This window comes from Bombus pascuorum, chromosome 13, assembly GCF_905332965.1.
Source record: "Bombus pascuorum chromosome 13, iyBomPasc1.1, whole genome shotgun sequence".
Lineage (NCBI taxonomy): Eukaryota > Metazoa > Arthropoda > Insecta > Hymenoptera > Apidae > Bombus > Bombus pascuorum.
Window position 1 is genome coordinate 5,049,055 of NC_083500.1, and position 23,518 is coordinate 5,072,572.

Here is a 23,518-nt window from a genome sequence, read left to right on the forward strand (position 1 = left end):
TAGAAAAATTAAGTCATGCATATGTATCACATATAGTTGAATAATGAAATTATTTTTTATTCTTATAAGGAATAATAATAAACTTAGATGTACATGTGTATGCGTGACATAACATGAAACATCAATGTCTCTTTTTAACAGTGTAGATATATATATATATATATATATATATATATATATATATATATATATATATATCATTATATATATATATATTCATGTTATATCACGTAGATTGTCAGAACGTCATAGCCCGACTCATGTTGCGTTTTACTATATAGAGTTTCTTTTTTAATTTTTCAGGATATTTGCAATAAATAAATAAAGTACAAATAGCTGAAATAAATATAAAACAAGTTAGGATTTGTTTAATATACATTGTTTATTGAATTGAACGAGTGGAAATTTGGATTTTCTCTTGTTCGTTTCCACACATATATATACTTTCTATAAGTTTCGCCATATTGTTTGCTACACTACCGCCTTCTAAAGTAAAAAGGAGTTCGGGGTTAGAATCAAAGTATTAACATTTCGTTTGACTCACTTAATGTCCCTGTGTGTTTTTCTTATTCGAGTGATTTTACACAGTTCCATCATTTATTAAATCCTACTCATAAAGAGCGAACAAACTACGTAGGTTTCATAGTGTTTACATAAAAATTATTAGTGCATTTTCGTATACCACTAATAACCGACATTCAATCACGAATTTTGGAACATGGCTGCTGCTGCTGCTGCTGCTCTGCTCGATGAGCTTATGGGAAGGAATAGAAATGTTCTTCCCAATGAAAAACCCAAAGAACTTAATTGGGAAGATCCTGAGGTAAGTACTCAAAAATGTTGATATTCCGACATAGTCATTTGAAAAGTTGGAGTTCTAAAGTATTGATATTTTGTCATAATTTTCACTCTTATTTTTCATTACAGTTTTGTAAGTTGTATTTAGTTAAATTTTGCCCTCATGATTTATTCGTTAATACAAGAGCTGATTTGGGTGCGTGTTCTCGAGTGCATGATGACGAAGCTAGAGAATTATTCGAAAAAGCTCCCCACTCGTATCGAAAACAACAATACGAGGATGAATTTATTAGATTTTGTCAAAGCATGTTGAATGAAGTTGAAAGAAAAATAATAAAGGGAAAACAACGATTAGCCCTTATTGGAAGAACAGAAGCGGTAAATTAAATTTAAAGATTCATTTTGTAGAGTGCCCTGTGTTTGTAATGATAAAAATCTATAAATTGTTATTTATTTAGCCTACCTTGACACCAGCGCAAACTCAAAGAAATGAAGAACAAATTGCACTTTTAACTGAAAAAATCAATAAATTAGTAGAAGAAGCAGAGCAAAGTGGAATACAAGGCAATGTGGAACAGGCTCAAGGCCTAATGAGACTATGCGATCAATTAAAAGAAGAACGAGAAACGTTACGAAAGTCTAATGATAATAGTCATTACAATCAGGTAAATATTATATTGTATTGTTGTATGAAGTATCATAATAAAGAACAGTAAAAGCTAAAAATTTCGTTTATCTTAGACTGCTGAATTAGCTGCTGCACAAGAAAAACAGATGGAGGTATGTGATGTATGTGGTGCATTTCTTATTGTTGGTGATGCTCAACAACGAATTGATGATCACCTAATGGGTAAACAACATGTTGGCTATGCTAGGTTAAAGAGTGCTCTTCAAGAAATTATGGTAACTCATAATTTTTAAGAAATATATTTTGTATATATTCTCTGATAGCTTGAAATGATAATTACTATAAAAATAACTTTGTAGAGTAAACGTGAAAAAGCCAGAGATGAAAAGGAGCAAAGGAGGGAAGAGCATAGAAAACAAAGAGCGCGTGCAAATGAAGAACTTGATAGGCGAAGAAGAGATGATAGGGATAGGGATAGAGAAAGAGAGAAACGTCGTAGGCGTGATGATGATAAAGGCGGACATGACTCGAGCAGTCACAGGTATCGTAGCTACTCACGCGTTAATTTATTACATTAAATTATTAAGATATGATAATTTCATATTGCTAATTATGTGCAGAAATTCAGGACACAGAAGTAGAAGCAGATCAAGAGACAAACATGACAGACATCGAGATGATGATCACCGACGTCATGCTCGAGATAAAGGTAAATAAAGAATGCACCATTGCAAAATTTGAACAATTCGAAAATCCATTTAACTTTCAGGAAGTCGTGATCATCGAAGCTCGAGTCATCACAACCGACATCGCCATCGATCTAGAAGTCGAAGTCACAAGTAACTACTCTTGATTGGTTAGTGAGTGAGAAGTAAGCCAGGTATGCACTAAACAATTTATCATATTCGTCTCAATTACTGTACAGGTTCTTTACCAGGTGAGTTTCATTAGATGCACATAATATATACATGATAATTATCTGTAATTTTGAAGAATGGCATAGTCACAGCGAGCCAGTCTCTGGTCCTGCCTATTAATCGGAGAAACACTTGTACTAAATTTCATATGGACCTGTTTGTACAGCGTTTAATTTTCAAAGTGACGAGCTCGCTCTATGTAACGTATTACTGAAAAACGGTGCATCGAGGTAATGTCGAGCAAGGAATAGTAAAAGTTGTTCCCATATGAAAGGTATTTTTATCATGTAGTACTATAGATATTGTCTACAGAGCAAGATAGGAGAAGGTATACCTATGCTTGCTTTGATCGGTATAATGTCTTCATAGGGTAAATCAATTATATAACTTCAACGACTGCATAGCTTTTTTGTCGAAAAGAAATTAGTGGTTTAGTGGAGGAAACAGTGCCTACTTCCGTAGACCTGCCACAACAGTGCCCTGTGTGACTGTGACTATACAATCCTAGCTTCTACTACGCATTTCTGAGGTATTTATATCGGAATGATAATACCAAACATGTCCTTTTATTAGGAAAATTAGACGTTTTCAAAATGGTGATCTTTATTTTGGAGCAATATTTGAGTGCTTAAAGTTATGATAACAAACTCCTGCTCTTACTTTCCTTATTCCCTGATTGTAATTTATTGGAGCATATTCAATTTGAAATCAAACAATTATTAATTAGTCAGGGAAAATTTCTGCTATGTACCCAAAGGAACAAGTTTAATTATTACGTTTAAGATAATAAAGCCATAATTCTTTGAAATAATAAAAGATTCATATGTATAGTCCAAAAATATAAAATACGCATATTTAATAGCCATGTGGCTATAATTGATTAATCAATAAATAAGTCCAGATTATAACTTGGTATATAGTTGTATCGTCGTCTTTTGAACTCTACTTGTAAAAGTTCAAGAAATATGTATCATATATGATGCATATTCTTCCCTTTGCATGCATTTTTTCTCCATTATTTTTAGTTCTGAGAGACAGGACATGGTGAAGCTCAGTCAAATTTTCTTAGCAGAAAGTCGTAATTCTTATAGTATCACGGTACAGTGATTTGAAGGTTGATGACAGGTCATGTGGAATGTATCTTATGGTGCTCCGAGGACATCCCCTTTGATCATATCTTGTCTTATTCTTTTAACGCGTCCTTCATTTCGGCTTATAGAAAACTCATACTTTGTGCGCGTACTACATTTGTGTAATTCATATGTAATACATATTGACTCATGATAAACCATTCACACATTTAATATTATACTTCCTGAACCACATAGATTAAAAAAAAAAAAAAAAAAAAAATAGAAAGAAAGAAAGAGAAATGGAAGAAACAAAGTATCAAAATAATGGCTCTAAATAAAGGATCGTCTTGTATTGTTACATTGGGATGAAAGGAGTTTTACATGATAAAAGATCCCAATTGTTTCTAATTAAAATTTGTTATCCATCATGATAGGTTTTCATTCCACTCTCATTTCATTTTTATATTGTCATACATCTGATAAATAATTTTATATTGAAGGAGAATTACTAAAAATAAATCTATTAAAACATTATTTCAGCACAGACCTACTCACATGAAAAAGCAGTAAATTTATTAAATAGTATTAAATTTTTATGTTAATAAGTATCTTCTAAAAAGGTTAATAACTTTTGTAATGATAATTAATATCACTTTTTCGTCTATAAGTTTATTAATACATCAATTATTTTTATTTAAATTTTGTATAATGTATTTAAAAACTCATTCTGTTTATTTCCAATGTCACAAGCAAAGATGATCAGTTTTAATTATGTAATCTGCTTCCTCACACATGTAGCCGACAGAAGTATGATAATTTTTTAAATGTCATGTATTAGGACAAGGTTAACAAATAATATATAAATACGTTATCCTGTGCTATTTGGTAACGACTGAAATTAATATGAGAGAAAAAGATAATAGGATCATAATTTCTAAAAGTTGTGTTGTCTATTTTCAGACAGGAGACATGCCATGGGGATATAACCATTACAACAGGCTCACTTGCACACTGCTTAATATAATATTAAGGTAAAGATTTTGCATAATCTAAAAATTCCAGTAATGAATTTTATACACTTGCGTTTAAGTTGATATTTGTCGCATCGCATACTCTTCAAGCTAATTACGAAAAATCAAAATTCTTAAAATCTAGTATCTAATTAATGTTGTCAATCCAATTAATTATAATTTAAAAATTAAAAACAGATTTATTAATAACTTATTCGTGTCTGATGCAAATGTTACTTTAGGCTACATATAAAAAAAGATATCAAGGTAAATAGTCTATAATTTACATTGTAATACTTTTAAGATTGTTAATTAAATTTAATAAAACAGTACTACAATGAAAGTATCAGGTTATTTGGAAAACATGCAAACATTAAAATAGGCAGGAATATAAGCAAAGTAACAGACACTGTACAATTTCTAACATTAAATTATAAAATTTATTAAATAAAAATATATACAGGAATAACACATTATTGAGCGATAGGATATTCTACCTGAATACTGTACATAGTAATGATATTTGCTATAATACAATTGTCCGCTAGAATCAAATTATCTTTGTACAAAACTAAAATACTGTATATCAAGTGTAAATATTTGTATTGGCTGAATGACTTTGGTTCCATCATGCGTAAATTATTAACTTTCTTTAAATTTGATGTCAACAAACACCAAAAAATTATATTATTAAATAGAAACAATTTTATTTAAGCCCTATAAATTTTGTAACCTAAAAATAATATATTATTTAATTCATAATATATTATTATGATTTGTCTTGATAATAAAAAGGTGAAAGATTTAAAAATTTTGCTACCTCTTCGTATACGGTCCAAGCCATTGCAGTCACTAATGTCCTTCTCAACATTCGTGGAACAATGCCTTTAAAATATCCTAATACACCATATTTTTTATAAATCCTAAAAGCTGCATTACGAACGTCTCTAAATTCGTTGGGATATAATTGCATTTTTGTCTTGATTACATCAGCAGGTTGTGTTACAATGGAAGCAAATATTCCTGCTAATATTCCACAACTAAAATGAATCGGAGCTGACGATTTGGCGTAGGGCAAATCTAAAAAGAAATATTAAAAAGATATATATAATCATATCATGGATAAATTAGTTTTTATTTTTATTTTGATAAAAATTTACCTGCTTCCGTAAAAATACTTTTTAATTGAGTATAAAATGTGAGATAAATGCCACTATAAGGAGCATCTCTTAATAATGTTGGTATTAACCCTCTTGAAAGACCTCTTACTCCTTCCTGCTTGTAAATTAATCTTAATGCTTCTGCTACGCTATTATATTTATAAACTTCACTCTATGAAAACAATATCAATATTAAATTTTATGATTTCATATAACCGGTATTAACTGGAATATTCTAGATTATTAATATCAATATTTTTATGTCTAATCATTAAATTTTACTTTCTGCATATTTTTCTTTCTATAGTGTATGTATTAAAATATAAATATATTTATAATAATTACACCTACTTCAAAACGTGTTTTTACTACTGTTATTGGAATTAATAAAACTCCAGACATAGACCTTGCAGTAATACCTAATAACAAAGCTTCTGTAGATGTGAGTGGATCTTTTAGATGCAATGTGTGCTTTAACCAATGTAATGTTGAAAAATACAATCCAACACCAGGTACAACTCTAGTAATGGTCTGAAAATTTTGTTTAATCAGTAACATTTCTTAAGTTTCTTAAATCTAATAATTGCAAAAATTCTTACTGGAGTCATACCCTTCCAGAGTCCAAACACATTTTCATTTTTGATTATATGAATTGCTATGCCTATAGTACCACTTTTTGGAGTACTAATACAAGAATAAGCAAATTAAATAATTTTGTATAAATTAATTTAAAAAATGAAACATTATTTTACACTTACTCAAGATGCATATTTACTTTGCTTTGGAGTCTGGTTTTAACAAGATCCAATGGTTGAAATAAAATTGTTGAAAATGTACCAGATAGTGATCCCACAAGGAAAGACTTCAAAACAGGATACTAAAAAAGATATATATAAAAATTTTAATTTTGAAAATGCATTGGAATAAATGATATATTCCTAATTAAACATTTGAGATACTGTGCAAATCTATCTCTATTTATATAATTTAGAAAAATTATATTGTAGATGCAATACAATAGAGTAGTAGATATTAATACATCTCATATGATAACTGTGATTGTAATACACATATGCCATGTTATCTTGCATGAGTTTACTCACGTGAGTTATAAATTTCTTTTAAAAGGTCAATATAATTATTATCTATACATATTTTTTAATTATTTGTTTTAATTGTAAACTATATCTAAAAATAATATGCTGCAGTCTAGATCTGTAGACTATGAAATATTTCCTATAAAAAGAATTTATAATATTCAATTCACACAATGTTTGATACAGATATAACATTTCTAAATGATGATTAATACATGGCCTGCTTTTATGTCTTACTAAATATTAAAATTTTATTTTAAATATCTTTGAATATTATCAAAATTATAAATCTACTTTTTATAATTGTATAACAGTTACATTTTTATGATAGTCGTAGAATAGATAATTTTTTATTTTCTTTTTCAGCTTATACTTGTAAATTTGGGACATCAAACTCGCAAATTCATAATGCAAATGAACACATGAGATACTAAATGGTGGATACTGCTCCACATAAATCATCTCCCATCCAGTACACCTCTTTTTCTAATTAGAGGTATTTTTTATTCAAATATATTAGTACTTTCTTTTTTTATTCAATGTATAGAATAATCTTTATCAAAAAAGGTATAATATATAATATAATATATTAATAATTAAATAAATAAATTTTATTTAATATATTTAAACACTAATCATTCCAATATTCTTTTATATTTACATAATATTAAGCATAAAATATTATATCTAATTTTATTAAAAGATAACTGTTCATATATATGCAAACATACTAAATAAAATTTTTTAAACCCAACAGTAGCTTCAAGTATAACAATATTTTCCCTTATCAATTTTTGGAATTTTTATCACTACAGTCAATAAAAATTTTATTAAATAAATTTCTTAGAAATTATTTAAAAAAGAAGTTATTGTAAAATGATAAGATTCCAATACTTACCGTTCCAAAAGCTTCCATGATATAAAATCTATTAGAAGTTTAAAAATGAAAAGATTTTAAATTGCAATAAAGTAAACTAGTTCTTGGTATAAGACAAAACTGAACAAAAATGTTTTCTTAATGCTTCCTTTAATGTTACAAAGATACTGAGTATGTTGAAAACGTGACTTCTACTTACATCTTCTTTTATCTTTGTCTCACCATGTTCTGGGTCAATAGAATAACCCTGCATATCGACGCATACTCCAGCAAAAAAATCCAAGAATATCAAACTAAAACGTGATTTAAACGTGACTTAATATGAAACGTGACTTATTTCAATATGTATTTAATCTAAAGATATAGGAATTACAAAATATGTTATTTGTTATATACATTGATTTTAATATCATATAATTTCACACTCTTTACATAAGAAAAACTATTTAATTATTATTATGAAATTTCAAGATAATTTAAAAAAAAAGATAAAAAGAATGATTTAAAAATATATACTCTAGTGTAATGACTTTACAAAATTAAGACGACTATCTATAATTAACATAAATAATTTATTGTTCGTGTACCATAATATTTCATGATAAAAATAATGACATATGTATGTATTTGTAGCTGATTGAAGAATTTATAAGTATTAAGTAAAGATTTAGGTATAAAAAAAGAATTTGTTTAGGTTAGAATTAAAAAATTTGAAGATGAAACACTGATATTTTATAAAATTAAATAAAGCACTTAATTTTATTCATTTTAAAAATATACCGTACATTTATCGTTACTATATACTGTAAATATAATTATATCATTACTACTGAATGTACTTCGTAATAATTGCACATTTGAAAACATATAGATCAGCAGTAATGTAGAATGTAAAGTTCCATAAAAGCTCGTGAAACTGATAAAAAATTAATTCTTATCAAAGGACTTATTATTTTGAAATAAATTTGTTTGTGATATTGTCGTGGATTTGTTCATAATTGCATGTGGTCAATGATGTATGTATTGATTGTTTGAAACTTATATTTCACAACCAAAAAAATTACGAAAACAGTTCATTGATAAATATTTTGTAAGTTGTATGTTTCAGATTTACAATGGGATGGGATACATGTTTATCATGTTAAACATTAAGACAAGTTATGCAAATATAATTAATATATCAAATTTATTATATAAAAAAAACTATCAAATTATAATTAAAAAATATTTAGAAATATTCAGCATTAAAGCGTATTTTTTATTAATACTTTTATTTAAATAAAAATTAATCTTTCTAAAATGAACAAAGTATTTTTTATTATAGATATGACAGTATGAATAATATAGGCTAGTGTATTATTATTAGAATTATAAATTCTTTTAATTTATATTAAATCTTAATAGTACATACAATATTATTATGTATTGTATAATAAAATATTTCTTAGAAAGCCCGCTACTTGAAAGAACCGGATTTCCTGTTTGTGCGCTGTGTTCGCTTCAGAATTATAATTTGTGAATATCGTCCATTTATACTTCGTGTACAGCGTGGTGTGGTCGTTATTCTTACGCAGTGGAGTAAGGTATGTTATTTACTTAGAAGTCATTTAAAATTTAATTTATTTCAATAACAATAACAATTTCTAATATTATCAATATCTAATGTATTTTAAACTATATTTGGTTGAGTTTAAATATCTCTTGGAATCGATTGTTTCTTAACGTTCTTTACACACGTGGTTCGAATAAATTTTATTTTCGTTATCTGATATAGAAGCATAATTTCACAATATTGCAGTAAATTTATTCATTTAAATATTACATATATTTATGAAATAAAAGAAAATATTTTTTATTAAATATATATTAGGTAACGACTATACAAAATGGTTAACGGACGGATACCCTCAGTTTTTTCAAAAACTTATGTTACTCCAAGGAGACCTTATGAGAAGGCTCGTTTAGACCAAGAATTACGAATTATTGGAGAATATGGTCTTCGTAACAAGCGTGAAGTATGGAGAGTTAAATACACACTAGCAAATATTCGAAAAGCTGCTCGTGAGCTTCTTACTTTAGAAGAAAAGGATCCTAAACGTTTGTTCGAAGGTATTAGATAAATTCTTACTAATATCTTTCATTCAATGAACTTTTTACTAGATGTACATGATGAATTATTTTCTGACACCTCTTGTCTGATCATTTTGATGTTATTTCTTTATTTCTACTGATGAAATCATACATTTAATGTTTTCTTTGTATATTTTAATTTTTATTTATTAAAGTATGTAATTATCAGGAAATGCTCTTTTGCGTCGCTTGGTAAGAATTGGAGTGTTAGATGAAAGCCGTATGAAACTTGATTATGTTCTTGGCTTGAAAATTGAAGATTTCTTAGAAAGACGACTTCAAACTCAAGTATTCAAATTGGGACTTGCTAAATCTATTCATCATGCCCGTGTGCTTATTCGTCAACGTCACATTAGGTAAATTTCATGAAATATAATACTTCATATGCCTTAAAAAATGGGCAAGAAATATCTGATTATACACAGATTCTTTCTAATCTTTAAGGCAATAGTAAATTCCAGATTAATCACCAAATAAGGAATAAATACTTATTTGGTTTCATAGCTGGAGACAATTTTTAGTTTCTTCTAATAATAAAACGTGAGAGTAATAGTCTTTTGGCTACTGCAGGTATTCAAACATTCCTGATTGATTGTCCAATGAAAACAATAAAAAAAATGTGATTTTAAATATTGGCTGGGTAGCTATGATACTCAAGAACATGCAGCACTGTGTATTAATATTTTCTTTCAGGCAGGCCACTTGAGTGTTAGGAAACTAGCACTTAACGTCTGTCGCGTACTTATGGATACGTATTCGCGTTAAAAATATATAATTGGTATATTCTTTATATGTTAAATAAAGTCATAAATTAATATCTTAAAGTGTTAAGGATACAAATTATTGGGAAGTAGAAATATGAAACATAACATATATTCCTATTCCAGGGTGCGCAAACAAGTGGTGAACATTCCATCTTTCATTGTGAGATTGGATTCACAGAAGCACATTGACTTCTCACTAAAATCTCCGTTTGGTGGTGGTAGACCTGGTCGTGTCAAGAGGAAGAACTTGCGTAAGGGAAGCGGAGGAGCTGCTCCAGAGGAAGAAGAAGATTAAATCATATTATTTTATAATACTTTTATTTAATAAAAGTATGCCTTAAATGTTCAATAATTTCTCAAGTTCTGATTTTTATTTAAGTTCCTACTTCTTTGAATAATATAAGCTTAGTGTTTAAAAGAACAATATTACCGGTTGAAAATTGTAAGATATTAATAGGAAAATACAGAATTAGTGAGGAAATTATTAAATTCCTACATAATATGGATGAAGAAATAACTATGTATTAATATCGTCTAATATGTCATTTCAACAATGAAAATCAGCTCAATATTAATGTTTTGTTAATAATTTACAATTAGTACATTTCTATAATTTTATAAATGAACTAAACGATGTACATGTATAATTTTTCCTATGACTACAAAAATGAATAATCTTATATCAAGTTTAATTGAAGGAAAAATACTTCATTTATTTTCATCTAAATTTATTTTTAAATAAACATATTGAAATAAAACAATCCCGCAAAAAATGTTAGTTTTCAATGTATGCCGCGAGGAGAAAATAAGTTGAATCTGAAATAAGACACGTCCTTGATAAAGAATTTTCATTACAATAGGTTGGAAGATGGCGCTGCATAGGAACAGTGCCGGCAATATGACCCGTTGAAATTTGAAACCAGTTGAAACGTACGGAGTCACGGCAGTACCACCTTGAACCAATGATCGCGTAATATCGAAGAATTTTTCGAAGTTTGTCGGTCCTGGCTCAAAGTTCGCCAGTCTACTATGTTCAGAGTATACTTGTTGCACGCGGTGGAGTTGGATCGGCGGTTGGTCGAGGAGGGAAGAAAGGGGACAGAGACAAGAGTAGAAGTAGAAGATTCTTCTTACGTTAACGTGGGACTTCGCGAGCTTTCCGCAAGCTGGTGAGCGCGTCTCGATCAATTAGCATATGCCACTTCCTAGCGGGAATTTTGTTTCACTGATTGAATAAAGGTAATTAGATGACAGTGTGCTATTATAGTGTAATCCGGCGACCGTTCATCTGATATCGTATACTGACAAAAAACAGTCGGGTCTCGAGCCAAAACTTGACACTTCTTTTTTTTTGTATTAAAGCGGGAGACCGCCTTTCTAACCTAAATTCTAAATTCTGTCATGGACAGAATGCGGGGTAGGGTAAGGAGGGCGATAACCATGAATCTCCTTCTCTTTTTGACAGCTAAAAATACGGTTTTTTGAAGGAGCGACCGCAACATCGAACACCTTGACTATTTCGGATACGATACGTCGCGCACGCATCCTGACTCGTTCACGTAGTTTGTCTCATAAATTGCGCGCTTTTTCATCTTTTACTGTATTATGTATTTTTCTATTCTACAAAATGCGATTAGTTATATTTGTATTGGTTGGTTAACATATCCATATCGAGTTATTGTTGTGCATTCGTAATTTTTTACTTAACATTTAAATAAAAGTGTGTAATTTACGATGGGTTAATACACGACTTATAAATGAAAATTGTGTGCTTTGAATTTGTCATTCGTTACATACCGCTTTCAATAGAATCAGTTGACAAGATAGATAAATTATGTGTTTTGTACGCGATTAAAATCTTTTTCTTTTTTATTTACAATTTTAATTTATGTGATAAAAATTATAATTATGTATTTGTAATTTTTATGTGTAGTAAAAAAGTATATGTATAACGATAATTAAGTAAAATACTCGTTTTTTATTTAATATATTGTAATAATTATTAAAATTTTATTGAGGAGATGATATTAAAGCTTAATTTTAGTCTTTGTTATATCTATTGTTATGAAAATATATTCATTCTTTAGAATGAAATTAATCACTACTTAAGCTTAGATCAATTGCTATTATTGTAGAGCATATTCATTTTGTCAGTCTTATCTACAGTATTGATATCTGTAATATACAAAATAATGTGCTGACCAAAATTTAATCTGTATTTTTTATAAATAGAAATAATATATTTGTAGTATTCACTTTTGAAAGTTGTAATGCAAGGAACATTGAAAAAGTACTAAATTATTATTGTAACATTTGCAAATTACATTTCAGTGTAAAGAATATATAATTTATATCTATGATTTCATAAGGCAATGATAAATTTGTTTTATTAAATATTAGCACTATAAAAAATTATAAATTATATTTATCATTTGCATATAGAAAAATTAAATATTAAATAATTATTTTTATTGTTATCCACAATGTTGTTATTTATTCTTCATAATAAAATCTATTAACTTAACTAATCAACTAGTTACATTTTATAATATATTTTGAATTTATAAATGTAATGTATGATTTTCTTCTTTAAACAAATATATGATACATAATCAGTAACATTGTTAGCTGTAATTGGATTCATTATCACTGTGATTGTTGCATAGATAGCTACTTCCTATTTGATGTAATATCTTATTGCCTATAATCTAATGTAATGATTTTTTGAGTAGACCATAATGCTGTATAATAGTTTGAATATACTTTAACATTATTTGGTAATAAAGGTTGGTAAATATAAGGTTTCACATATCTACAATACATATAAATTAACTATATTTAAATCAAAATCTTTTATTTCATTTTACAGAATATACAACATGTCACATCATTTTGTCACAGTTTGTGTAGTTTGTGTTTTATGTGCTGCACGCACTCCATGTTCAGCACATACTGAATTCTCAACAGCGGGAAAAACAATTCATAATTTTGTTAACTCTGAGAAGCAGTTAGGACCTAATGAACAATTACAGCCATCTTGGTTATTAATAAAATCCAAAGAAACACAGCAGAGAGATGTGAGAAAATTAAATTTAAATAATCTAGGCGCTTATAACAATGGTGCTGTTGAATTTTCAAATATGTTAGATAACAATAGCAGAAGCAAAACTATATTATTGGTACCAATTGCCACAAATGAAATCTATACTAAAAACAAAAACACAGAAATTGTAAAAGTTAATGAAAATGTTGAAATCCCAATAATAAGGGAAGATCCAAAAAGCTTAGAAGATATAGAAATATTAGAAAGGCTAGGCCAAATTGAAATTATGCACAATGATGAATTAATTGCAGCACAATTTGATGGAGATCAAAATCCTCTTAACAGGATTAGGACAAAAAGAAATGTAGATATTATAGATGAAAAATATTTCATTGAAAAGATTTTTGAAGCTTATGGAGATGGTACAAGCATAACAATGGAGGGCTTTGAAAAATTGTTAAAAAAGTTAGGACTATTGAGATTATTAACAGATATATCAAGCTTAGAAAATCATAATACTGTTACTAGTCAAAATGAAAATCCACTGGGTAAGTTTTTTAATTTATTGATTAAATCATTATTAGAAACATATCTCTTTAATGAATTGAAGAACTTGAATTAATTTAATAATAATTAAAGAAGAATTTATATTTAAGAATTCATTTGAAGATCAGTCTATATTATACATACATGGTATACTACTTTTAATTACCAATTACCAACCTATCAATCATAATAAGAAATAAAGCTACATCTGCTCTTATGTATATATAAGCTGATAATATTTTATCTTTATTCAATATGAGAATCATCGTGATCATAATAATTTAGCTTAACTTAAGAGTTCAAACTCCTTTTCAATTGACCTTGATTCATTAATTCATAGAGTTATTTATTGATTTCATTGGATGCTTATTTACAATTATATTAAAATGTATTCATGATATCTTATGAAATAAACATATTTAATGCATAAAATAAAGCTAGAAAAATATAGTTAAATATTAAAAAGAATCTGTAACAATCATTTTGCTTTTATGAATGAATAAACAAAATTTAATAATATTTCTATTGTCTGTACAAGATATCAGTGGTTAAATAATCATATCATGTGTAATGTCATCCTCTATGTAGATAACTGACAATTTTCTATTATCAGTCACATCCTATTATAAAAATGTTGTTATTATCAAGACACATATTTTATAATATTTTTATTATATTTTGTATTATATTATATTGTATTATAATATTTTTCCAATTTGTCTTTTTTAAACATATTTATTATATGAATTATTTATGTTTTTAGATTAAATAATATTATAACAGAACTTTCCAGTATGTTTTTTTTCAGTACTACGAATAAATATATAATTTTTTCTTTGTATAGACAAGTCAAAGAATTTACAAAATAATGGCCTACCAGAATATGAAAATGGAGCTAAAAAGGAACGGGTGAGATAAATTGTAACAATTAAGATTACAATCTATCATACAGAAATTAAATAAATTAATTTTTTTCTTAAGTAATTAAATATTTCTCATGAATGACAATCTCGCTATTTCAGTGCTTAAGTAGTAAAGAATTATTAAGTACTGTTGCAAGAGATATGCCATACAATTTGATCACTAATAATAATTCAACATTACCAAGTTGGCTTTTTGAACGCGTGTGTCCAGCTCTTGTTTACCAACTAGCAGGTGAATCAAGCTCAGAGAGAAATGGATGTATTCGTGTACCAGAGAATTATAAGCCAATAATTAATAAATATCATGGAGAAGACGTTACTCGGAATATGGTTCAAGGTATATAATCAATATAATATCAATTAGAATTTGATATTTTTAAGTATTATAGAATTCTAAATACATGACTCTCCTATTTAGTGTGGGCCTATTCAACAATCAGTATTCTAATAATCAGTCTCTGTGGTTTACTTGGTGTAGCTGTTATACCTTTCATGGGTAAAGTTTATTATCATCAATTATTGCAATTTTTAGTTGCACTTGCTGTAGGAACATTGTGTGGTGATGCTCTTATTCATCTTTTACCACATGTAAGATGTTATATAATATAAGTATAATTTTTTAACATAAAGAAAATAAATTATATTACTACATAAGAAAGAATTATTTTTCTCTTAGGCAATGATGTCACATCATAATCACGAACATATTCATAATGACCATGTTGAATTAGATTCTAAAGAGGAACATAACATGAATATGTGGAAAGGGCTAGTTGCAATGATGGGTCTTGCATTATTCTTTTTTACGGAGAAAGCTTTAACGATGTTAGCAGAATGGAGGAAACTTCGACAACGTCGCAATAAGGTAAATATTAGGTCTAAAAAAATATTAGGATAAATAAAAACATATAAATTTTTCTAATAGAATACATAAACTTTTAAATAAAAACTGTTTGTAATTTTAGCTTCCATCACGTGTTCGAGTAATGAGAGAAACTGATGGACCAAACAGCAATGTTGTTGGAGAGAAACTTTGCAAACACAAATATTCGTCGTATCCATATTGTTATGGTGAAATTAGCACGGATCAAGGTATAATGCCACGATTTAGTCAAAGTTTTAATGAAATATTTAATGTTATTAATTCTATGTTTTAAAGAATGTTATTTATGGTAAAGAGGATATTTATTATTCAGATAATCATCATAACCGTCAACATAATAACCATGAGAGACCTCCTGTGATTGAGGAGGAAAAACCATTGACGTCTAACTGCAATTCAGTTTCAAAAATTATGACAAATGATGTAGAGAAGAAACCAACCGAAGATTGGAGATTAGACGATTCAATTGTAAATACTAAGAAAAATACGGATGGTGCAGATATACCTTTAAATGAATCAGAAAGTTATACTGTTATTATACGCGAACATGAAATGAAACATCATGGTCATACTCATTCACATGGTACTATTAAATATATTATCTTATCTCTGATATAATATTTGTTAAAAGATATAATTTAAAAATTTGTTTAGGCCATGTTCATTCTGCACCTGAATCTATGTCTAGTGTTGCTTGGATGGTAGTAATGGGTGATGGTTTGCATAACTTCACAGATGGTATGGCTATAGGCGCTGCTTTTTCAGCAAATATAGCGGGTGGCTTCTCCACAGCAATAGCTGTATTTTGTCACGAATTACCTCATGAAATAGGTACATTATACAAACATAACTTATAGTAGATAAATAACTTATTAAATTTTATAAAATATTCAGAATTTTTATCCTTTATTCCTTTATAACAGGAGATTTTGCAGTTTTGTTGAAAGCTGGTATGAGTGCTAAACAGGCTGTTTTTTATAATGTGTTATCTTCCGTACTTTGTTTGTTTGGTATGATATTTGGAGTATTATTAGGGAGCACTCCTGCTATAAGTAGTTGGATATTTGCAGCTGCTGCAGGAATGTTTATATATATAGCATTAGTAGATATGGTGAGTATAATTTTAATTCATTTAATTAATCGTAATTATAATTAAGCATCAAATGTTTTATGTAGATTCCAGAATTATCTTCAAGTCACTCTGTGGAGCGCAGTTCTCAATGGCAATGTATTTTACAAGCGTTAGGGCTATCGTGTGGCCTTGGAATAATGTTAATTATAGCACTCTATGAACACGATCTTAAAAATATATTCAGTGATTAAATTTACAAAGACTGACAAGTTTTTTGAACAATGGTAAGCTTGCAGTACTTCCTAGAACTATATTTACAGTCAACAATTAAGTCAATAAAGCTTTGACTGCCCATTCTTACCGAAACAATATTTACTGTTACTATAATATAAACAATTTACTTTTTCTCCTTCTCACATTTAGCATAAGATTTCTTATTAATAGCAACATAGTTTGTTATTAAAAACTTAAGAAGGTACTATAATGGAATAAATGTTTTACAATATTAAAACTATTCGGTGCACAAGAACAAATGAGCTAAACAACTTGAAGAAAGGTAGATAATTCAAATGCAACGACAATATTTGAAGTATGCTTATTAAAAATTATATTTGAGATATTGCGTTCTTTGAAAACAATAAAAACAGTGAAGATTCAAGCTGAAAGTTGAACATTTTGCAATTTATTTGATAAATTATTATAAAGATAGGTAATCGTAATCAATTTTTACCAGATAGTTTTTGATATTTTATTACTAAAATCACATAAATTTGTGAAAATGATATGCAATTCTTTATTTTAAGTCTATTAATTATAAATGATGATTGGCTTACATCGTAAAAAATGAGAGATGTAATGTTCTAGTTAATATAAGAAAAATTATGTACAAAAATTGAATAGCTATTACTTGATTGACATTTATTTTAGTTAAAATATTTTTAGTTTAATGTACCCGATTCTTTATAAACAATATGAACATTTTCATTCTATATTTAGGTGAGATACATGTCAGTATGAATATGTATTGACTGTTGTAATAATTATAATTAAAATCTATATTATCTCCTTAGTTATCAGACACTTAGCATTTACATGATATGTATGTGTTTTACAATTATCATTGTATCAGTACCCAAGTTTAATTGTGATATATTTAATAATTGCATTCTTTATTTTGATATAATAATTTAGATAAATACAGCTTCAGATAAATACTTTGTAATTGAATCAATGTTATACGTAATTCTATCATGAATGTATTATTATAAAAGTTAACAAAGTGCTCTATATGCTTTATGATAATTTTAAGCTGAAATAGATATATATTAGTTGAATTATAAGATCAGAAAGAAAAAGCGGTGTTATCAAGTCATTTATTATTAAATTATGGAAAATTAGACACCTTGATCATAAATGCATTTTAAACTAGTATGAAAATGTTTATTTTTTGAAATTTTGATGCTTATTTCTTTCAAATTGTTTTGTTGTAATTATTCTGCATTTGCATAAAGTTCTAAATATCATACAATACTATCAAGAAAGTGCATATATATAAGTTTGTGTTCCAGTAACTAACTACCAAATAAGATGATTACTGATAATGTCACAGAGTACATATTCTAGTTTTATGTAACTATAGATACACTTGTGCACAAAATAAATTCATCAAGTGTGGACACGGATAAACTGAGGCGGTAAATCACTATTCATAATTGGGTATATTAAAAATTTTAAATACTCATACTGCCACAGTAATTATCAATTATTGAATTGGTAATTACAATTATATGTACATATCTGCATGTCTTAAGATAATACACAATTAAAATTTCTGAGCTAAATATTTTTAGCTGTACTTACATAAGAAAATACAACCATTATTTACGATTGTAAAAAAACTGAAATATCTTTAATTTTCTAAAACTGCGTTTTAAACAAAATTTGTTTACAATTATTTCTATACAGTGCATTTATTGTTGTAATGAAGTGAAACATTCATTTTCAAAACATATATTGTGCACTTTTTTATCACTTAAAAAATTTACTATTTAAACAACCAAATTATAGTAAAACCTCATCTACTTATTGTAAGTTACATTTATTTTGTTTGTATGTTAATGATTAATACTATGATTAATAACTATGTATTTTTTTACAGAAAATGTAAAAATTGAAAAAAAGCGTTATATTCTTGTAAGCAAAATACTTTCTTACATTATATCTTATATTAATACTAGTGTATTTAACTAAATGATTTGCGCTTTTTGTAAAAATTTAAATGGAAAGCATAAATGTTAGTTTTTGGAAAAATGTTCATATATTACTCTATCCTATGGAAGATTTTAATTTCTTTTATATATAAGTGGAAATAGTAAATTTGTTGCTTTATACTAAAAAAGGAATATTTCATTGCTTTGAGCTCATTGCTTTTTTTTAAGCAAATTTGTTCTTATTTGCTGTAATACATTTTGATAACTACTTTATTGATAGTTATTCTAAGATGCTATATTTAATCCTTTATTTGTAATGAACATTATGTTCTCCTCAGTTAACTTTAGTATCAAACGAAACGCAATATCAAAAAATAAATAATATTGAAATAATAATTTATTGGAAAAATGTCATAATAGAGGAAATAAAATAATCATTTAAGAAGGTGCATTTGTATTTTATTTTTAAAGTTGTACAATGAAAAAGTGACAGTGGCTGTCACAATATTTACAAATGAAAATGATAGTTAGTAACTATATATGTACACAAATACATGAACATATAAATTATATTAATACATATGAGTAGTTTAGGATAGTGTAACTCCCATTATTGATTTTTCAAGAAAAACAAGCTTTTGTGAAATGTTCTTGGATCAATCAAATACAAGTAACAAAATGTTATCAATATTTTAATATGGTAAATGTAGTACATATGGAGAAACTTCATTGTTATACTAATATTTCAAAATTGTCTTGAACATGTATGTAGTATAGTTTTGTTTTTAATAAAATTGGAGATACACCACTATTATTCTGAATGACACACATATCCTTTGTCACACAATATTCGTGTTTGAGTTCATATCACTTTTAATTTTAGGCACTTAATATACAGGTAAGAATATAGTTAAGTTGAATAAAATTCACAAATAAAATTTGCATAATTATATAACAACAAACATTAATATTTTACAATTTCAAGTTTATCACACAGAAACAAGATCATCTCTATCACTCATCTGTGCTGATAAACTAAAAGCTGTATCTGTGCTAGCTTCACTATTTAAACTTTCGTTAAATACTGGTTTCATATGTGCAGCATCACTCATCTCTCTCATTAATCCTGCCATATCATCATCTGGATCAATTTCTTGAATTTCTCCTACTACATCAATTTCCACAGATTGATTATCTGCTGCTGATATTTCCTGTGCCTCAGGTTTTGATTCTTTAAACTGAATATTGTGTAATAATAAATACAATTAATATTGTTATATCACATTTATTAATGAAAATATCTGTTTAAATATTTACCTTCATAGTTTCCAATTTACATTCAGATGGTAAGTTCATATGAAACACGCAATTTGTATCAAAAATTACAGGTACTGGTTCATGACACTCTATATCTGCTCGAATTGCTCCACATGCTTTGAATAAAACTTGATGTTGATCCTATTAATATAATAAAATTTGTTAAATATTTTATACATTTTTTATGTTGGTTGTGATTATATAAAAATTAAATAAAATAAAATTAAAATTAAATAAAATTATTTTAAATTAATTAATAATTAAATAAAATAAAAATTAAATAATTAAATTAATTAATTAAATAATTAAATAAAGTAATTAAATAATTAAATAAGTAATTAAATAATTAAATAAGTAATTAAATAAAATTATTTTACTTTAAGGATATGTTTGCGGCAATGTTTTGCAGCAGGAAGAGTTCTCTCTCCACATTTTACTCCACCTTCTGTAAAGATACATTTTGATATACTTGGTATTTTTTGTGTAGGTCCTTCACTTGCCTATAAAGAATACATAATTATAATTTTCATTATCATCGTATATTATATTAACACTATATATTATACAAAATAATAAAATTGCATTTAACCTGCGCTCTACGTTCTAAAGATTTTCTATATAATATAGCTTCAGCTCCACTTCGTCTATGATAACGATTTAAGGCTTTTAATTTTTCATAAAGTTTCTTTTCTTTTGCAGTTTCTTTTGGTTGGTCATGTATACTACATAATGTTTCCTTTTCCTTTTTAAGGGCATGTAGATACTTTCGTCTTTTCTCTCTTAATATATACTGCAGTCTTCTATACTGATCTATGTAAAGTGATTGCAGTCTAATTAGTTTTTCTCGCGCAATGTAGATCACCTCCTCAGCAGTAAAAATTCCAGCATGCCTTAAAAAATTAATACTAATGATTCCATAGAAATTACTGTTTAATTTTTGCAAAAAGCAACTACGAAAGGAAAGTAAGTAAAGATAAAGACAATTGATATAATCCCATTTTTAAGATTTGCTCAAGCCAAAGCAAGCTAGCTGATGTTCTACAGAACAGAATAAAATAATAAATTAGTATAAGTAATTATATATAAGTATATTCTTACTTTAAAGGATCTTCTTGTGCACTGTATAAACTTTCATTATCACTATCATCAAGATAACTTCCTCTTAAGGTATCAGTCACTGTTGTAGGTTCAATATCGCTATCAGAGGAACTTGCATAATCCAAAATATCACTTCCACTTGCATTTACTCTGTATGCATCAACTTCAGCTAAAAAACGATTTTAATATGATACTCTCATTTAATTTAAAATCAGCTTTAATTTTTCCTTTATTAACAGACTACTAGATCAAAACTTACTAAAAGGGTCTAATGCTTTGATTTTTCCTTCTTCATCTTCGGTATCTTCAGTACTTGAATCTGTTTTCTTAACATAGTGACTTAAATTAAGTAAGAGCATTTCAGGTGTCTGTGGTAAAGAATGTCTTGCTGTAGATTTTATACGTGCTATTTGGGCTTTTCTAGCATGCTCAGTACAATATCTGTATGTATATATTAAAGATAGATTTTTCATATGTAATTTAAAATACATAATAAACAGAATATTCATTAAATTTACATTTGATACATACAAAATATCTCTTCTATCCAATTTTGGTGCAGGATTTTGACATTTTCTGCCATTACTATTATATACAAAGCCACATTGCTTGAAAGGTGCATTTGGATCCTCAAGAATATGCTTGGTGCAATAAGTATATCCTTCAAGACAAGGTTGTGAGCATTCATAAGATGAATATAAGCACGTTTGCATTTGCTTAGGCTTTTTTGTGGCTACAATAGTCACAGGCATTGTTGTTTTTGGGATACGGAACATAACTTACCTATGAAATAAATAAAAATTATAAAATTTTATTATAAGCTCTTCATAACGCATAAGGTAAAATCGCAAGATAACTGCATTTTATGAATTATTTCTGAAAATAAAATTCAAAATAGTGTGATTTTCTCATATTCTAATTTCAAATTTGGCGCGAGAATTTACAGCGGAAAACAAAACAATTTTATTAATTTCATTTGTTGAAAATAATTTCGATAACGAACGATATTTTAAATATAAAAAATTATAATATACGTAACTTATTACAAATGTCCGAATTTATATCCATTTTATAAAATAAAATTGTAATATAAAACGTATTTGTAACAAGTGGTAGTAGCCGCCATTTTATACGTGAGATGTTGAATGAAGTCTCATTATTGTATGTACGGATTCCGAAAGAATGAGAAGGACATGTGATCGGTTTTTGTGAAAATTCGAATAAAACGAAACTGAGCGGGACTTAAAAAAGCCGCGAAGCATTATTCTGTTAGAAACTTACTGTGATCTCTTACATCAATTCTTCCGTAAAGGAAAGACAGTGCCAATTGAATCACGCTTGTCACCGTCAGCGTATTTCTGGATATATCAAGAAAATGAGGAAAAGATCAAGATATCGTGAAATGTAAATTATTGACGATTGTGCAGCAAGTCTGAAGTTATATACAAATAAATGATAAATAACTCGAAAGACAACACACTGGATCCTTCAATAGAACCAAGATAACGGGACGCTACTACAGGGGTAACATTGACTGCGAACACACTACTAGCTCAACGATCACGACGTCACTTCCGGGAGTTTAAAGCTCTAAAACTTCTAATTGATAAACTACGTGATTCATATCTATCGTAGACCGAGAAAAAATTCAGGTAGGTTATGACGTTGGTCATAAAATATTAGCCAAGTTGAATTTACGATATACACGTGTGTTTACTGTTAACCACTACAATGTGTTTGCTATACAGAATTGTATTTAGTTTAAATTAATTCAAGTATACATTTATTACATTCGTCGATGTTCAGAAGATATTACAACTTGTTGTGCAACACATCGACAAGAGTAACGTTTTACAATTTTTATTTTTAATGAAATGGGATAAATTTTATAAGTGCACAAATGTTGTGACAAGGTTAAATAACCTTAGTACCTCAAGCAAGATAAGATATTACAGAATTTTTATTTTTGTTA

The 23,518-nt window shown here is 27.6% G+C and overlaps 5 protein-coding genes across 18 annotated transcripts; 3 read left to right on the top strand and 2 right to left on the bottom strand.

Annotated features, from left to right (window-relative positions):
• Nucleotides 1-234: 234 nt before the first annotated feature.
• Nucleotides 235-7,312, top strand: LOC132913783 (luc7-like protein 3). 7 transcript variants are annotated; one of them, XR_009659448.1, is made up of 9 exons: nucleotides 235-823; nucleotides 928-1,176; nucleotides 1,257-1,463; nucleotides 1,540-1,701; nucleotides 1,786-1,967; nucleotides 2,047-2,135; nucleotides 2,196-2,872; nucleotides 4,377-4,447; nucleotides 7,050-7,312. XR_009659448.1 is itself a non-coding variant. In XM_060972349.1 (8 exons), exons 1-7 carry the CDS (start codon nucleotides 719-721, stop codon nucleotides 2,267-2,269), a joined length of 1,068 nt encoding a protein of 355 aa, XP_060828332.1. In that variant the 5' UTR covers nucleotides 235-718; the 3' UTR covers nucleotides 2,270-2,306; nucleotides 4,377-4,769. The 7 variants fall into 7 exon arrangements, 3 of the variants coding, with proteins under 3 accessions (XP_060828332.1, XP_060828333.1, XP_060828331.1); XR_009659450.1 differs by having other exon boundaries at nucleotides 2,196-2,306; XR_009659446.1 differs by lacking the exon at nucleotides 7,050-7,312 and having other exon boundaries at nucleotides 4,377-4,769.
• On the bottom strand, nucleotides 4,844-8,624 carry LOC132913787 (mitochondrial glycine transporter-like). 3 transcript variants are annotated; one of them, XM_060972354.1, is made up of 8 exons: nucleotides 8,346-8,624; nucleotides 7,760-7,853; nucleotides 6,345-6,463; nucleotides 6,186-6,270; nucleotides 5,938-6,117; nucleotides 5,587-5,758; nucleotides 5,247-5,506; nucleotides 4,844-5,159 (listed from the first exon to the last, which is right to left on the bottom strand). In XM_060972354.1, exons 2-8 carry the CDS (start codon nucleotides 7,811-7,813, stop codon nucleotides 5,133-5,135), a joined length of 897 nt encoding a protein of 298 aa, XP_060828337.1. In that variant the 5' UTR covers nucleotides 7,814-7,853; nucleotides 8,346-8,624; the 3' UTR covers nucleotides 4,844-5,132. The 3 variants fall into 3 exon arrangements, with proteins under 3 accessions (XP_060828337.1, XP_060828336.1, XP_060828338.1); XM_060972353.1 differs by lacking the exon at nucleotides 8,346-8,624 and adding an exon at nucleotides 7,934-8,068; XM_060972355.1 differs by lacking the exon at nucleotides 8,346-8,624 and adding an exon at nucleotides 7,582-7,609 and having other exon boundaries at nucleotides 7,760-7,912.
• Nucleotides 8,625-9,008: 384 nt separating this feature from the next.
• Nucleotides 9,009-10,806, top strand: LOC132913790 (small ribosomal subunit protein uS4). 2 transcript variants are annotated; one of them, XR_009659451.1, is made up of 5 exons: nucleotides 9,009-9,143; nucleotides 9,431-9,669; nucleotides 9,860-10,046; nucleotides 10,384-10,468; nucleotides 10,578-10,806. XR_009659451.1 is itself a non-coding variant. In XM_060972360.1 (4 exons), exons 2-4 carry the CDS (start codon nucleotides 9,447-9,449, stop codon nucleotides 10,747-10,749), a joined length of 582 nt encoding a protein of 193 aa, XP_060828343.1. In that variant the 5' UTR covers nucleotides 9,009-9,143; nucleotides 9,431-9,446; the 3' UTR covers nucleotides 10,750-10,806. The 2 variants fall into 2 exon arrangements, 1 of the variants encoding a protein (XP_060828343.1); XM_060972360.1 differs by lacking the exon at nucleotides 10,384-10,468.
• A 675-nt stretch (nucleotides 10,807-11,481) lies between these two features.
• Nucleotides 11,482-18,762, top strand: LOC132913774 (zinc transporter foi-like). 3 transcript variants are annotated; one of them, XM_060972323.1, is made up of 12 exons: nucleotides 11,482-11,693; nucleotides 13,121-13,240; nucleotides 13,324-14,045; nucleotides 14,888-14,952; nucleotides 15,066-15,303; nucleotides 15,385-15,554; nucleotides 15,643-15,831; nucleotides 15,932-16,058; nucleotides 16,163-16,432; nucleotides 16,504-16,680; nucleotides 16,773-16,960; nucleotides 17,026-18,762. In XM_060972323.1, exons 3-12 carry the CDS (start codon nucleotides 13,334-13,336, stop codon nucleotides 17,170-17,172), a joined length of 2,283 nt encoding a protein of 760 aa, XP_060828306.1. In that variant the 5' UTR covers nucleotides 11,482-11,693; nucleotides 13,121-13,240; nucleotides 13,324-13,333; the 3' UTR covers nucleotides 17,173-18,762. The 3 variants fall into 3 exon arrangements, with proteins under 3 accessions (XP_060828306.1, XP_060828305.1, XP_060828307.1); XM_060972324.1 differs by lacking the exon at nucleotides 11,482-11,693 and adding an exon at nucleotides 12,160-12,174; XM_060972322.1 differs by lacking the exon at nucleotides 13,121-13,240.
• Nucleotides 18,763-19,568: 806 nt separating this feature from the next.
• On the bottom strand, nucleotides 19,569-23,104 carry LOC132913778 (KAT8 regulatory NSL complex subunit 2). 3 transcript variants are annotated; one of them, XM_060972328.1, is made up of 8 exons: nucleotides 22,841-23,104; nucleotides 22,078-22,329; nucleotides 21,806-21,987; nucleotides 21,547-21,715; nucleotides 21,038-21,353; nucleotides 20,826-20,948; nucleotides 20,449-20,589; nucleotides 19,569-20,369 (listed from the first exon to the last, which is right to left on the bottom strand). In XM_060972328.1, exons 2-8 carry the CDS (start codon nucleotides 22,320-22,322, stop codon nucleotides 20,121-20,123), a joined length of 1,425 nt encoding a protein of 474 aa, XP_060828311.1. In that variant the 5' UTR covers nucleotides 22,323-22,329; nucleotides 22,841-23,104; the 3' UTR covers nucleotides 19,569-20,120. The 3 variants fall into 3 exon arrangements, with proteins under 3 accessions (XP_060828311.1, XP_060828312.1, XP_060828310.1); XM_060972329.1 differs by having other exon boundaries at nucleotides 21,038-21,338; nucleotides 22,828-23,104; XM_060972327.1 differs by having other exon boundaries at nucleotides 22,828-23,104.
• Between the last annotated feature and the right edge of the window lie 414 nt (nucleotides 23,105-23,518).